This window comes from Macaca nemestrina, chromosome 16 (assembly GCF_043159975.1).
Source record: "Macaca nemestrina isolate mMacNem1 chromosome 16, mMacNem.hap1, whole genome shotgun sequence".
Taxonomy (NCBI): domain Eukaryota; kingdom Metazoa; phylum Chordata; class Mammalia; order Primates; family Cercopithecidae; genus Macaca; species Macaca nemestrina.
The window spans coordinates 16,392,443-16,407,038 of NC_092140.1; the positions used below are offsets into that span (position 1 = coordinate 16,392,443).

The 14,596-nt window shown below is 39.6% G+C and overlaps 2 protein-coding genes across 51 annotated transcripts in view; one reads left to right on the forward strand and one right to left on the reverse strand.

Moving 5' to 3' along the window:
- LOC112425914 (uncharacterized) overlaps nucleotides 1-14,596 on the forward strand; it is a 221,931-nt gene that overhangs the window by 127,177 nt on the left and 80,158 nt on the right. For 25 of the 40 annotated variants that reach the window (XR_011614652.1, XR_011614649.1, XR_011614651.1 and 22 more), the window contains 2 exons: nucleotides 6,534-6,774; nucleotides 9,783-9,888. The exons of 11 other annotated variants lie outside the window; for them this stretch is intronic. Coding sequence is in view for 1 of the 29 variants with exons in the window: in XM_071081136.1 (XP_070937237.1) it covers nucleotides 6,534-6,568 (35 nt within the window). In the remaining 28 variants the exon portion in view is untranslated. Of the gene's footprint in view, nucleotides 1-6,533; nucleotides 6,775-7,057; nucleotides 8,381-9,259; nucleotides 10,967-14,596 lie in introns of those variants that run through there. 4 more of the 40 variants (XR_011614647.1, XM_071081113.1, XM_071081128.1 and 1 more) reach the window with 4 other exon arrangements.
- The window catches only part of LOC105477578 (muscleblind like splicing regulator 2), a 171,372-nt gene that overhangs the window by 87,952 nt on the left and 68,824 nt on the right, over nucleotides 1-14,596 (reverse strand). The gene's annotated exons all lie outside the window — the stretch shown is intronic.

The following is a 14,596-nucleotide window of genomic DNA, read 5'->3' on the forward strand; positions in this document are numbered from 1 at the left end:
CCCTTACATGACAGCTGGTAGGACTTCCTAGACAAACTGAGAGGAGTATTGATCTGGTATCATTGTAAGTCACTGTACTGTGGTGATATAAAGGTAAAGCCCTCGCAACAGTTTTGAATGAGCAGGTCAATGTGTGGGGCCTCCATGAACTGGGGCCTGCAGGCATGTGGCAGCCAGCCAGTGCTCATCCAGCAACAAAAGCACCAGTGTGGTTCTTTGCATGACATTTTAATGAGTGATACAAGGAAAATCCCAAGGATGCAATCCCTATTATTATAATAGCTCTATGGCTCAAAATGGGTTGTTATCAAAGAGAAATGCAATTCCAGAAAGTGAGGATAAGAGTTTTGTTTTTATCCCCTGTATCTGTGAACAGCATTCTCATCATTGACTGTTATTTAAGGGAACTGAGTGCACAGCATTTGACTCAGCACTGTGGACATTTTGAAGAGGGAGCAGAAAATACGATCCATGCCCTAGAGGAGTCACTATCTTGGCACTTGGGTGGAAAATAATTTAATTCTCTAAAGTCTCTTCCAGGTCCAAGATTTTATGATTCAATGAAGAAGAAAGAGATCATTTTATCTTTAAACAGCAAAACTGTCATGAATATTCTTTTGTCTAAAAAGCAATTCATATTTACTAATATAATTTGTCATACTGCTGCTACATTAAATTTTTCAGTTTTTGTATCACAAATCTGCGCAAGGGAGCTTTTGAATTTACTTTTCCCTTCCTGTGGCTGACTAAATATTTTTTTCTTTTACCTGGAATCACATGAAATGTGGGATTACTTGACTTTTCTGAAATCCAATATAACAGCACGTCGGCTTCCAAAGTAATGACTTTGTTGTTCATTCATACATTTCTGGAAAAACTGTCTGGTTTTGGTTGAGTCTAGGGAAAATACGCTTCAAGTTTTTTCTTCCTTAAAATGTGTAGAAGAAAAATATACATCTCTTTTAAGCAACTGGAACCAATTTAAGGCTTTGGCACACACAGTGGAAAAATCAACAGAAGTTCAAAGTTGAAAGGCAAAGTTGGCCTCTACAAGTATCACTAAACTTGTGTCCACCAAGAAAAATAAGGAGAGGATTTATGACAACCAACTAGGATGGTAGGTCAAATAATCAATCATCAACCAATAATCAATCAATACAATTTTATTGAAGATAGTTTTATTTATGTTGGATACTGGGAGATGGAACCCATGAGATTTAGACTTTCTTTCTCTCCTTCAGAAAAGTTTTCAGTTTAACCAGGGAGATAACAAGAACATGCCTTGAACAATAAGGACTAAGATGCTATATTGATAAAAATCCAGAGTCTACAGGGCTGGGCATGCAGGGAGACTTCACGAACACTGAGTGATCCAACCAAGGCAGAGTTTCCACAGATTCCTGAAATCCTTTTGAGAATTCATCCAAATTTTCTTCTCAACTAGACAAGAACTTATAGTCCTTGAGTCTTGTTCTTGTTGCCTGGCAACAACACCAGACTCTACCGAGCCCCAGGAGACCAATGTCCAAAGGCTGTCTACTTCCCATGCAGGTTTCCTCCACATGAAAAATGAGCTCATAAGTAGGACACCTATTCTCCTCATCCCTTTCTGGTGCTGGGAAGCCCTTCAAGTTTTTCTGGAAGTATTTGCTTGTTTCTTGCTCAGATGGAGAAAGTGAAATGAGGACCACCAAGGGGTGAGTTTCCCATTTATGTCCCAGGCAGTCACACTGGTGGCCCAATCCCAGCCTCTCCATCATGTCTACAAATCATTGCAATATAATGTAAGAGATGTCATTTATGTAACAGTCATGGCAAGGAGTGACCACCATGAGTTTGCCCTCAGAGGGTAATGGAAGGCTCCAGAAATATGTGCCTTGAAGAAGAGGAAAGAAGAAGATGGGAAGGTTTGAAGAAAGCGAGAAAAAGTGAGAGTACTCAACGGTGTCAAATACTGCTGAGAGGTCAAATAAAATGAAGCGCTGCAAAAATGATCAATGAATGTGGCAATTAAACAGTTACTGGTGGTTTCATCCACGGCAGTTGGTGGAGTATTGAGAGCAACAACCAGGTTGCCCTGCAGTGAGCAAGGGTTAAGAGGCAGTGGTGAGGAAGGTCGGACAATTCTGTCATCTGAAATATCCTATTAAGTTAGGTTCTTCTGGTTAGAGACATTGGAGAAAGAGGATAGGAAATGATTTTTAATGTCATAGAAAATGTTTTCATTTTTCTACCTTTCCTCTGTGTGAGGAGAGAAAGGGAACACATGCAGACTAGCAGTGGAAGCTGCTCAGTGAGGGCACACAAAATGCCAGGACACCTCCAGGCAGAGAAAGCCCCACCAGAATCTGTTGGAATGAACACATTTGTTCTATTCCCTTTTTTATCCCTTCTCTTCCCCTTCCCTCCTGTTCTGCTCCTCTGAGACATAATTATTGCTTGGGTAGCTTTCTGTCAAATGTCTTGAACTTTTCATGAAGACACTTATCATGAGACTCTGACAAAAAAATATTAAAATCCTGGGATTTTGGGTTTGTTTGTTTGTTTTGAGACAGGGTCTGTTGCCCAGGCTGGAGTGCAGTGGTGTGAGCATAGCTTACTGCAGCCTCAACCTCCCAGGCTCAAGTAATGGATTCTCTTATCTCAGCTTCCCGAGTAACTAGAACTGCAGGTGCATGCCACCATATCCAGCTAATTTTTTGTATTTTTTGTAGAGATGAGGTTTTACCATGTTACCCAGGCTGGTCTCGAACTCCTGAGCTCAAGTGATCAGCCTGCCTTAGCCTCCCAAAGTGCTGTGATTACCAGCGTGAACCACCGCACCCAGCAATTTGGGATTTTGAAGTGATGATTTAGGCTTTTAGGCAGTCAATCTAAAATTACATCAATCTAATATTGGCTGAGCATTGGGGATCAATACGTTTCCTGATTTGCTCATATCATCTGATACATGTGCACCTCTTAGATTTCACTCCTATTTCCAAGTAGTAGACTGTAAATAGAAATTCTCCTATTATAGGAATTTCTTAATTATCCTTAGGGGTAGTAGAAAGAAAATTTGAAAATAAGAGTAATTCATCTAAAAAATATATGTTAGCCATTGTTTTTCAACTAAACCTAAAAATTTAACCAGAACTCCTGATAAGAAGTCAAGATGCTAACTGGAATTTTACCTTTTTTACAATATCTGTGAAGGTGGTAATTAGCACTTACTTGATCAAGGGTGGGCTGGTAATTAAAAGAAGGAAGAATATGGGCAGAAAGCCCCACAGCACACACAAGACTGATTTCAATCATGTTTTTTAAGCAGCAGATTTCCAGTGAAGCCTCATGTAGAAGGTCAATATACAAATCAGATTTTAAGGTATAAAGGTCAAACAGAGCTTCTCTAAATTAAGCAGAGCTGGTATCCCTCCAACTTTTTCTCCTCAGGGACTGTCATGGAAGTAACACCATAAAACTTATTATTTTAATTCTATGTAATAATGCATTTTGTTTGTAAGCATTTAATAGTTTGCAAAGCTCTGTCATTTCATCATGTCGCTTGATTTTTATAACAATTCTATGAGGTAAGCAGACTAGATATTACTATTATTATTGCCACTTTGCAAATGACTTGCATAAGGTCATCTAGCTTATAAATGATAGATCTGGGATCCAAAACCAGGTCTTTAAAGATCTTATACTATGATCCACTATTAAATCCTTCACTTGTCAGATCATTATATTCTTGTTCGGAGTTAGAATATATGAGATATTTTGGCTAGCATGCCAAAGGATAATAGCAATTATCATTAAATTAAAAATAAAAAAGCAAATAAATGAGTTTTTACATTTTGACCCTATATGTAAAAAGGTAAGTGCATATTTTTAATAGAAAATTAAACTCATATGAATAGTTAGTGTAGGCAATAATCAAATAAACACTTTCCCTGCTAAGCCTCACCAAGTCAATCCCTACAAAGTTTAGGTATATAAAATATGTGACAAAGACTTTTCTCCTTGAATAGCATAAAACAGTGTTTTCTAATATGGCTTTCCAATTGATCAGATAATTTTTTTAAAATGCAAATTCCTGTCCCCTCTATTGAAAATATAAACCAATAGCCATGGGTTGGAGCCCTTCTTCAGATGTGGGATTAGGTTTGGAAAACACTGGTATCAAGTCATACGATGGACTCTGCCTCCCCAGTTACTTCCTGAAAGTGGGCTAGAAGTTTTGGGAGAGGGCTTGTCAGGCCACAACAGTGTCACTTATTCAATTATAGCCTTAAATTATATCCAGTGACTGAAAGAGTCAGTGCATATCCAATTATGCCTAATTTATACCGTGGGACATGCTTGTTCTGGCTCATTGTAAAATCCTGGTAGAATCACAATTTAACAAACTTGACAGGACATCAGAAATCGCTATGTTGTCTCCAAAGCTCATTAAATGAAAGCCTACACTTTCTTCTAAGGTTCAGAGAGGGTCTACGTTATTATTATTTTTCTATTGGTTTATGTGAGGCATATGTTCCACAAATACTTTATTGGAAAACAATAATCCATCAGACGGAGCCCCTGAGAAAATGGGGCATTCTGCCACCAGAGCAGGGAGGCCTGAGAGAGGAAACACTTCAGTGTCCTTCATGGCCGCAGCATTTAATGGAATGTAATACATTCTTAATAAATTTGACATGACCCAAAATATCACTGGTGCAGCCTGCATGGTTGAGAGAGCCGGTAGCTAGCTGGCGGGGGTTTGCCTGGATTCCGACCTCTATGCCTTTCTCCATTTTGATTGTCTCTGACCCTGGCACCTTCTTATTTTCTTATGGTGCTAACGGTCCCTTCTCCATGTTTTTCCTCGTCCCGTGGTTAATCCTGGCTTCTGTTTGTGGGCACCCCCACCCATTGCCCAGCCCCGAGGACCCTCCCGACTCCACCTGTTTTCCCTTGGCAGGTGGCATTTGCCTTGTGACTTCTGCCGTCCAAATCTGCATTACAAGCTCCTGTCCCCAGACATTTAAGAAATTTCTACCCCAAAAGACTCCTGCTACCTCCCGAGGAACTCATAATCCCAAAGCCCGCCCACATGTCCTTCCCTGGGACATGATTTCCCTGTTTCTGGGAAAGGTTTCGTGATTCCTCTTCATGCCCAAGGTTGAAGCTTGAAGCCACATTTGAAGAATACAGAGAGGTACAAAATGCTATGAATTGGAAATCACAAAGGGCCCAGTTCGAATCCCTGCTCTGCCACTTCGGCACTGTAGAGTTATTTCACATCTCTGAACCTCTCTCCTCAACCACAAAATGGAGAATATAAGAACTTTTTTGTGACATGATTGTAGGGATTGGTGGCATAGCCGCTGGAACATGCTTGGCCGCAGGGCACTCAGTCAGTGCCCCTCCCTCCGTTCTTCACTGTTCTTTTCACTCTCTGCCTGCCAGCCTTTCCTGTCAATGGCCTCACCCTTCCTTTCTATTCTGTTCCCAGAGCCAACAGAGTCTGGGCCCCAGCTGAAGTGCAGACTCCACAACAGCCTCCTGGGAGTTTCTCTGTCCTCACTAGTAACATATTTATACCCACTGTTTTTGGATTGAAATTATCAGACTCAAACTCTGTCACATCCACAAAATGGGCCCAATATCATAGGGTTAATTGTGAGGATTAAGGGAAACAACACTTTTAAAGAACTTGGCATTGGCATTGTCCTGGGCACATATTACCACTTTAGATGACCAGATTACAAATTGTAAACATCCATTCCTTCCTATCATATTCCTATGCAGAGAGTTCCAAGGCTTTCTCCTCCCAACCACACCCCACAGCCAAAATATCTTTGGAAAAAAGGACGAACTATTTCTTTCCGCATTCAGTTTCCCCATCATACAGAGGTAACGCTCTGTAAAAAGCATTACCCACCATGCCTTTCTCATTGAAAGGGATTCTCTTCCTCTCATTTGACTGATCAAAATAACGAGCCAAGTCTAGAGAAAAGGTCTTTAGAAAGCATTTGAGAATTGTTTATGGCTTGGGTCAGAGAGTAAAAGAAGGGGAAATAGGTTAGGAAGATAGTTTTGTTTCAGCTTTCCAGAGGACAGGGCCTTCACAGGGCAGAAACAAGAGGAGACAGTTGCAGGACCAGAGAGAAACACACCTCCAAGGATGTGCTGAGAAATTGCTGCAGAAATCTCAAGGACTTTTAAAGAACATGATCTCTGAGAAAACACTGGAATACAGTCACCTCATGAAGAGCTGAGCAAGCGTCCAACTGGAAGAAATCTGAGAAGAGTAGAGCTTACTGCTCTGAGACCATGTAGGTCAAGGACCAGGAAGACCTGTCTGCCCTATGTTCTAGTGACCACAAGTCACCAAAAGCAACTGATGCTCACGAGACAGGAAGGTTGTAGGACTCTCAGTCAGCATTTGCTATTGACGAACTAATATAGGCTGGTAGTACTTTCTGTTAACTAAACCCCGCATCTAAACTGGTTTGTTAAATTGGGCCAGTGGAGCTGGACTGACTTGTAGGGTTTCTTTCCCCCAGGGCTGGCGGAGAACTCAATGCCAAGTGAAGCATGATACAGCACTTCCTGCAAGTAACTCAATTCTCTTGGACCAGAGCACCTCAGACACCAGGGTGACCTCAACCTAAAAGCATATGGAATGACATCCTGCCACCCAACCCACTCTCCTCCCTTCCTCCCTGTCCCTCGATGGACCACACTCAGCTCCCTTCCATCACGATGTTCCTGCTTCTCCTCCTGCCTGAAATGCTCCGAGACACGGTGAGGTCATTAGAAACCAGGCAGATCTAGATCTACCTAGAAAATAGTTCTGAACATACATCCCACCTCTTCTGCTTCCCAGCCTGGGGATCCTGAGGTATTAATATAAGCTCGCTGCTTCATTTTCTGTCTCTGTAATATCAGAGTACCTATTTTAATAACATGTTATAGGGATAAATGGAGTAATGCAGGCAAAATGCCTGGCACAGTGCACAGTCTGTAGCAGGCAGTCAATAAGTGTTCACTCCATTCCCACCGTACATGTTAATGTCTTTATGTCTAGACAAATATCACATATGCCTCGGGGTGCAATTCCAGTCTCATCTCATTAAAGAACCTCCAGTTATCATCTCCCATTCTGAAGTCCTACTTAGCTTAATAGCTTTACCACGAACTCAGGCACATCAACCACCATTGTTACTCATCTATTCTGACACAGATGTCTTGTTTGGCTAATTCAATAAATGTTTCCAAAGGGGACAGCTGGTGTCAATGACAATTCTGTCTTATCACTCCAACTTCCTACTGTATCTATCTATCATTGTTATAGATGCCCAATATATTTGTGTGAGTAAAGGAGTCAGTGAAAAAATCCCAGTGCAAGGGTAAAAGGCCAGTTATAGGTATAATCCCTACTGGATTATAATTTTGTTGACTTCTTTACAAATTTGTAATCCAGTAGGGATTGAGCATCCACATTTTTGAAGCAGATCAATGGTGGTTAGCATAGAAGAGAGTACAGTGGAGTAAAGATGCTGAAGGTGAAAAAGAAGATGAAGAGAAAGGCAATGTTGCAAGAGAGGCCAGTTGGGAGGTTAAGTGGGCTTCATGGAGGTATTACGGATTCTGAGTTAGACAGGAGGTTGACAAGCATTACCGCCTGAGCTCCACCTCCTGTCAGATCAGCAGAGCCATTAGATTCTCATAGGAGTGGGAACCCTATTGTGAACTGCGCATGCAGGGTGTCTAGGTTACGTAATCCTTATGAGACTCTAATGCCTGATGATCTGAGGTGGAACAATTTCATCCCCAAACTATCCCCCCACCACCTTCTATGAAATTGGTCTCTGATGCCAAAAACGCTGGGGATGCTGCTGCCCTATATGGTGAAGAAGATATTTAGCTGTCCACCAAAACATATTCTCTGTTACTTTCACTATCATAGAGCTATGGCTGGGTACATGGTCATCTTGCCAGGGCCTCCATTTCCAACCATCCTTGCTATAAGAGGTGGCTGTTGGACAAAGTCTTCACCAGTAGGTTTTGAGTGGAAGTGATGTGTGCAGTCGCTAAGGTGGGACCCTTTAAGGTAGTGAATGGGCCTCTCCCACATTTTCTCCTTTCCTTTACGGCTGGTTGGGACCTGGCTGTATCAGTGACCCAGCCTTGGCTATGCAATTCTAAGGCCCTAGAGCCTGAAGAATGGCAGAACCACCACAATATGGAAGGAATATGGGCCTTGAATGACTGCAGAACACCCCCGACATCCTGTGATGAGACAGGAGTAAGCTTTTTGCTCACTGGTTTAGGCCATATGGTTAAAAGCCATATCGTTGTTGGGTCTCTTGTTATAGCTTAGCTGCTACAACCTGATTGACACATTATATTTGTACCTATGGAATATATCTCTTAGAATTTTTAAATATAAAAGATAATAGTGTAAAAAACAGTATAGCAAGCTTTTTTTTTCCTACTAAGTAATATGTTTTGAAGATTTTTTCAAGTCATGTGTGTATGTCTTGGATATAGATGATAGATAGATACAGTAATTCTACCTCATTTCTAAATATGCAGTATTTCACAGTATCAATGAACCATAGTTCATGTAACCAAGTATTAATACTACTGACATGAACATCCATGTACATGCCACTGTTCACATGCACAAGTATTTCTCTAGAATAAATATCTAGAAATGGAATGGTTGAGTTGAACCGTTGTGAACCTTTAAGAATTTAATATATATTTACAAATCGTCCTCCAAAAAGCCTAAATCAATTTATATTCCATAAATCTATTTATATTCCATAAATCTATTTATTTGTTTGGTGTCTGTCTCCTCTCTCTCTCCCTGGAATATAAGCTCCTTGATGGCAGGAACCTTGTGTTGCCTTTACACACTACCATGCAATATGATGGTGCATGGTTCCCTAAAACACTGTCAATATTAGAAAACTTTAAATTTCATTCAGCTAATAGGAAAAATAGAAGAAATTAATACAGAAAGAATGGGGAAAAAAAACTAGAAAAATGAAAGTAGCTGGAATCTACTACTAACAGAAACCATCAATGCTCATGCTTCATGAAATTCTGAGTCATGTGGGTTCTTCAGACCAGCACAATAATTTTCAATCCTAACCCTGCAATTCCTAACATCCCATTGCTTTCTTTCTGACTTCCTCCCAAACCATCCAGGTACACTACAAGCTATTCTCTTCACTATGATCATTATACTATGAGATTACAGCTTGCCTATACTTTTCAGGTGACCATGTGACCTCAGGTGATCCTGAGGATGAGCTGTAGTGCATCAGTGAGTTTGACTGCACTGTCTCCATAGCAGAAGGCCCACTGCAGCTGCAAGGGACAAGCAATCCTTAATGCCTGTGTATTCCTCTAGTGCTTTTTTGGCACAAACAGAAGAATAAAACTTCCTCATCATTCCCTACTCTAATAGTTATGTGTGCAATATTCATTCACCAATGCATGCTTTTGCACTGAGTCCGTAAATAGAACCTTATTGGTGAATTATTGACAGAAAAGAATATCTGGAATATAAACAGGCCTGAGATAACTACAGAATGATTATGGGGAAGAGAAAGAAAAGGTGAGACAGGCATTATGTAAAGGGAAAAACAGCATGGGTTTACTTGGGTCCAGTCCCAGATCTTCCCAGTTATTGTGTGATTTTTGCAAAAGATACTGAATCTTGTTAAGTCTCAGGTTTTTCTATCTTTTAGAGAAGACATACTCATTGAGTGCCTCCCATGTTCCAGCCTGCATTCTAGGTGTTTGGGATACAGCAGAAGGCAAACAAGGTTCCTGCCATGAGGGAGCTTATATTCCAGGGAAAGAGGGAAGACAGACACCAAGCAAACAGACAGATTTATTCAGGTATTCAAGAAATAGTTACTGCCTTCCTAGTTCGTGCCAAAGATGGCTCCAGAAGTTTTATTTTGTTTTTAAGAAATTGCCTTCCAGGACTGTTTTAAGAATTATATCTAATATACTGAAGAGCTCTGACAGAGTTCAAAATATGTAGTATACACTCAGTAAATGGCAGCTATTATTACCATTTTCTTCTATGTGTCTGTTCTCCCTCTCCTTTCAAGAAATATTTTATTTTCTGTATGTGCTTGCTTATGTGTTTATTGACCTATTTGTTTATTCATTGCTGCTCTAGCTATAGTTTAGTATTTTGTCTTTGCATCTTGTTTCTGGCAGCCTTTGCTTGTTTAGAATGACAGGTAGAGCCACAGTTAAAACTTGGTCTGCAACTGCATTCAGACCTCTTGAAACTGGGAGGCAAACCATAGAAAAGAATGGATATCCAGACTCCTTCATCAACTCTTCCTCAACATGCAGCAGGGTCTTTAAGCAGCATCTTAGTTTCTACTGTTGCAGAGTGGTTTGACGGGTGGTCCTGGCTGGGGATATTGTTTTGGCAGATAATGATCTAGCAGAGAAACACGGAAGATGGAGACATGAAAGACAGGCAGGGAATGGCTGAGAGAATAGGCAGCCTCATGGAGTTAGAGAAAGCAGAATCAGAGATGACCATGGTGCCCACTCTTACCCATTCCCACCCAATTCTCCCAGTCAAGTCTAATGAGATGTTTTTTCTGACCTTCCCAACCTCAGGTCTGGGGTTAAGCCTGCAAGGTGTTTCCAGAGCTCATGCCATAGATCTTACCATACTCCAGGACATGTGGAGACCCCTCCTGGTACTTATCATACTGTATGGCAGTTGCCTGATACTCATCTTGATGCCTCTCCTGCTATCAGAAATTTAAAGGCAGTAGTGTTGTCTTCACTGCTGCACCTTCTATGTCAAAGACAGAACCTCATGTATGTTAGGCCCTCAATAAATGCCCATTACATGAATGAAAGAAGGCAGAGATGGAGGAAGAAAGCAGAAAAGTTAACAGAATAAAGGTATTGAGGTAAGGCATAAGTAGAAAATGAATGTGCAGAAGGAGTGGAAAAGCAACTTTGACTTTCAAATAGTAACCCTCCTTCAGCAGTACCACTTGGACAAAAAGGCCAGACAGAAACTCAGACCAGGACAGAGCCACAGACAAGAACCTGGACTGGGATGCCCTTTTCTATCTGAGAAAATGAAATTGGACTTTTGTCCTCTAAAATCCACATCTATCTCCTCACCTAGTTGATGTTGATGATGGCAATGAGTCAGGTTGATCACACCTTATCTATAGAATGTTCTTCAGCTCCATGAAGTAGTCTTAATGTTTGGGGCCAAAGATCTAGAAATCTTCTGTTGGTTTAGCCTCCCTCATTTTCTAGTATGTATGTCAAAATCTTCAAATAGACTATCTCAACTGATAATAGTATTTTTCCCTTTTAAGCACCTTTTTGCAACTAGCTCAAATTTAAATGATAAAGAAAAATTGACGGCATCCTCTTTACTATCTTATTAAACCATACTTCTATTAATGATGATTCACTGAAGGGCCATGAATAGCTACACTGAAAAATTCTGTAGCATATTAATGTGCTGAGCATCATACCACACTTAGCTCCTGATATAATTTTAAGTTCCCTCTGGGGGGAAAAACAGTTTCTCTGGATTCTTTTTATAAAAAGCACCTTGAAAAAGCTTTCAGATACTCAAAGACATGAATCTTGTTCTGTTCCCTTGTGTATATCTGATTTAAAGGTTAATAAGTAATTAGGAAGAACACTCATCCAAAAATTACCAATTAATATGCCATCATTTTCATTAAAAATGCTATTATATTGTTGTACAAATGTCTTGGACTGGCTAATAAAAAGTTACCTAAAGCAGTTCTAAATATTTCAGAGAGAAAGAGAAATGAATCAAAATCAATCACTTCGTAACATTATGATTTGGGTTGGAGAAATCAAACAAAGGAGAGGAAATGAGTGTCTCAATTATTTAGTGTGGATAGAATCTGGCAGAGTTCCATGGTTTATTTTATGTACTGAGTCATTATTACTAAGAAAACCTAATAAGATATGTTGGCAGATATTTAATGTGGAAGTTTGACAAATAACAGTTCTTTGGTTCTTATGATATAAAGCAGCTCTCTATAGATGAGATCATACTTTTAAACTACCCAGATATATTTTGTTGGTTTCCTAGGAGACTGTAAATGCAAAGTTATGACCTAAGTATGTTATGTATTTAAACTTTGTTCTACACCTTAAATGCTGGTATTAGTCACTTATTCAAAATTCACAGGATTTCAACGTTGAAGAGTTCATGATTAAACTTGTACCATCGCTCCAAGAACTCTACTAGATTTAAATGTATGTTAACAGTTTTATGAGTCCTGTGCTCTCACTGTCCTATCCTGTCATCTCCTGCATGGCTCAAACATCTATTTCTATTGTGATCATTATGGCTAAGCTGGGCAGCTGGGTAGGGTTTGATAAAGATTACCACTGTGCACGTTCCAGCTCAACACCCTTTTGATATGTAACAAACTATAATGGGGATACTTGTCATGAATGAAATGAACCAAGTATAGTGTTAAGAACTACAACATCAACTCAGGCACAAACTAATGATTTTCCGATGCATCATAGATACGTAATGGTTGCTAGGCAACCAAATATTTCAACACTGGCACAGGGGAAAACTTCTATTGCTAAGCTGGGATTGGCCACTTTAGCAATGAGTTCTGCATGGGATTGTCTGTTAGTATCTTTGGTACAGAAAAAAAAAAAAAAAACTTAAAAGACAATCTGAAGACTAATCCCAAGCGTGCACCTATTTGAGCAGCTCTTGAGATGGAAACTTTTATCCCTCAAGGCATGTTTGTATCTTCTTCCTCACATTGAACAAAGATGTGTCTTCTCACAGATCTCATTCATTGGCCCTGTTCTTTACCCAGAGCAAGTTACTTCCTCTTCAATGTGCTCACTCTGAACATCTGTAGAGGGCTATCATGTCTTCTCCAAATCTTTCTTTCTCCAGGGTAAACACAACCAGTTCATTCATTTCCATTTCTTCACATACTGCTTACTTTCCCCTCACAATGATACCCTAATATTTCAAACTGGCAATAACTGGGTGGTTAATAACTGGGTGGTTGTTGTTTTGCTTATAGTTATAGTTAATGACTTAAAGGCTTCTGCATAGTTGGACACTGCAATTAGAATTGTCACAAGAATAAAAAGTCAAAGGGTGTAGGGCAGGTGCTGGATCTTTTTTTATCCTGACTTGGGAAATGTAATCTATGAGTTAACATAGTCTTTGTGCCTTATTGGAACATTGTATGACAAATGGAAACTTTAAGTAAGACCTTCAGGGATAGTTACTAGATTTATACAGTGTAAGAACTGTTTCAGAGTATGTGATATAATTATTTCAAGTAATGTTTTCTAAATTTGGCCATGCAGCTAAATCACTGGAGAGCTTCTAAAGATACAGAATACTGGGATCCATACCTAGACCTACTGACCAGGTGCCTCCATAAGTCCCCAGAGGAATAGCATTTGGCAGCCACTGATATAGGTAAATAACATGAAGGTCTGCCTTCCCACTTAGCTAAATTCTACCCATAATGCTCTCTGCTATGACATTGTTTGGTTGTTCTTGCAGCTAACGCTTCCATTTTCTTAAAAAGTCTCTTCTGCTAATAACTAGTACACATGGTTTAGTATTTAATTGTAAATTTTGCAAGGCTATTTGTCTCCTAGTTAGTTTATAAAATCCCTAAGAACAAGAACTGAGTGTTACATTTCCATGTGTCTTGCAGGGAGTATGGCACAATATTGAACAGAGTCATTGATTAACTGGTGAGGGGTTCTGGAAACGGTGGGAGAAAAAAGAAAATAAAGGAAGGTAGATACAGGAGACTAAGCTAAAAATAATATAAATATCAGAGAAACACAAGATTTCAAGATTAATTCAGATTAAAAATGAAATTCAATGAAATGAAGCTTACACAAGATAAAAAAGATATAATACAGTTGAAAATAAAAGAATGAAACAAAATAGATCAGGAAAGCATGAAGAAAAAAAAGCAGGAGTGGTACATTCATGTTAAATAATAAATTGAAGAAAATTGGGAACTCAGGGGGAAAGGATGGGAACGGGGTAAGGGAGAAAACACTACAAATTGGGTTCCATGTATACTGCTCGGGTGATGGGTGCGCCAAAATCTCACAAATCACCAGTAAAGAACTTACTCGTGTAACCGAACACCACCTGTTCCCCAAAAACCTATGGAAAGAAGAAATTTTAAACAAAGAATATATTGAAAAAAAGGTTAATTACATATTGATACAAGACAGAGCCGTAAAAAAGCTATGAGACTCAAGAAACACTAAGCTCAGAATAACATAGTATCATAGAAGTACAAGGAAACACGTGAGGAGTATTAAAATTTCTTGCATCACCATAACTCTCTGTCAGGTCAAGGGGATAAAAATAAATAATTACAGACACAAAGCACTTGAATTATATAATGTTTGGATAAATATCTGCACGCTGATACAACCTTGGACCTTAAGAACAGGAAATGCATCTTCTCAAGTGTCATGTACCAGGTATAAACACTGATCATAATCTGCACTAAAAAATACTGCAGTGCATTTCTAAGGTAAAAACTGT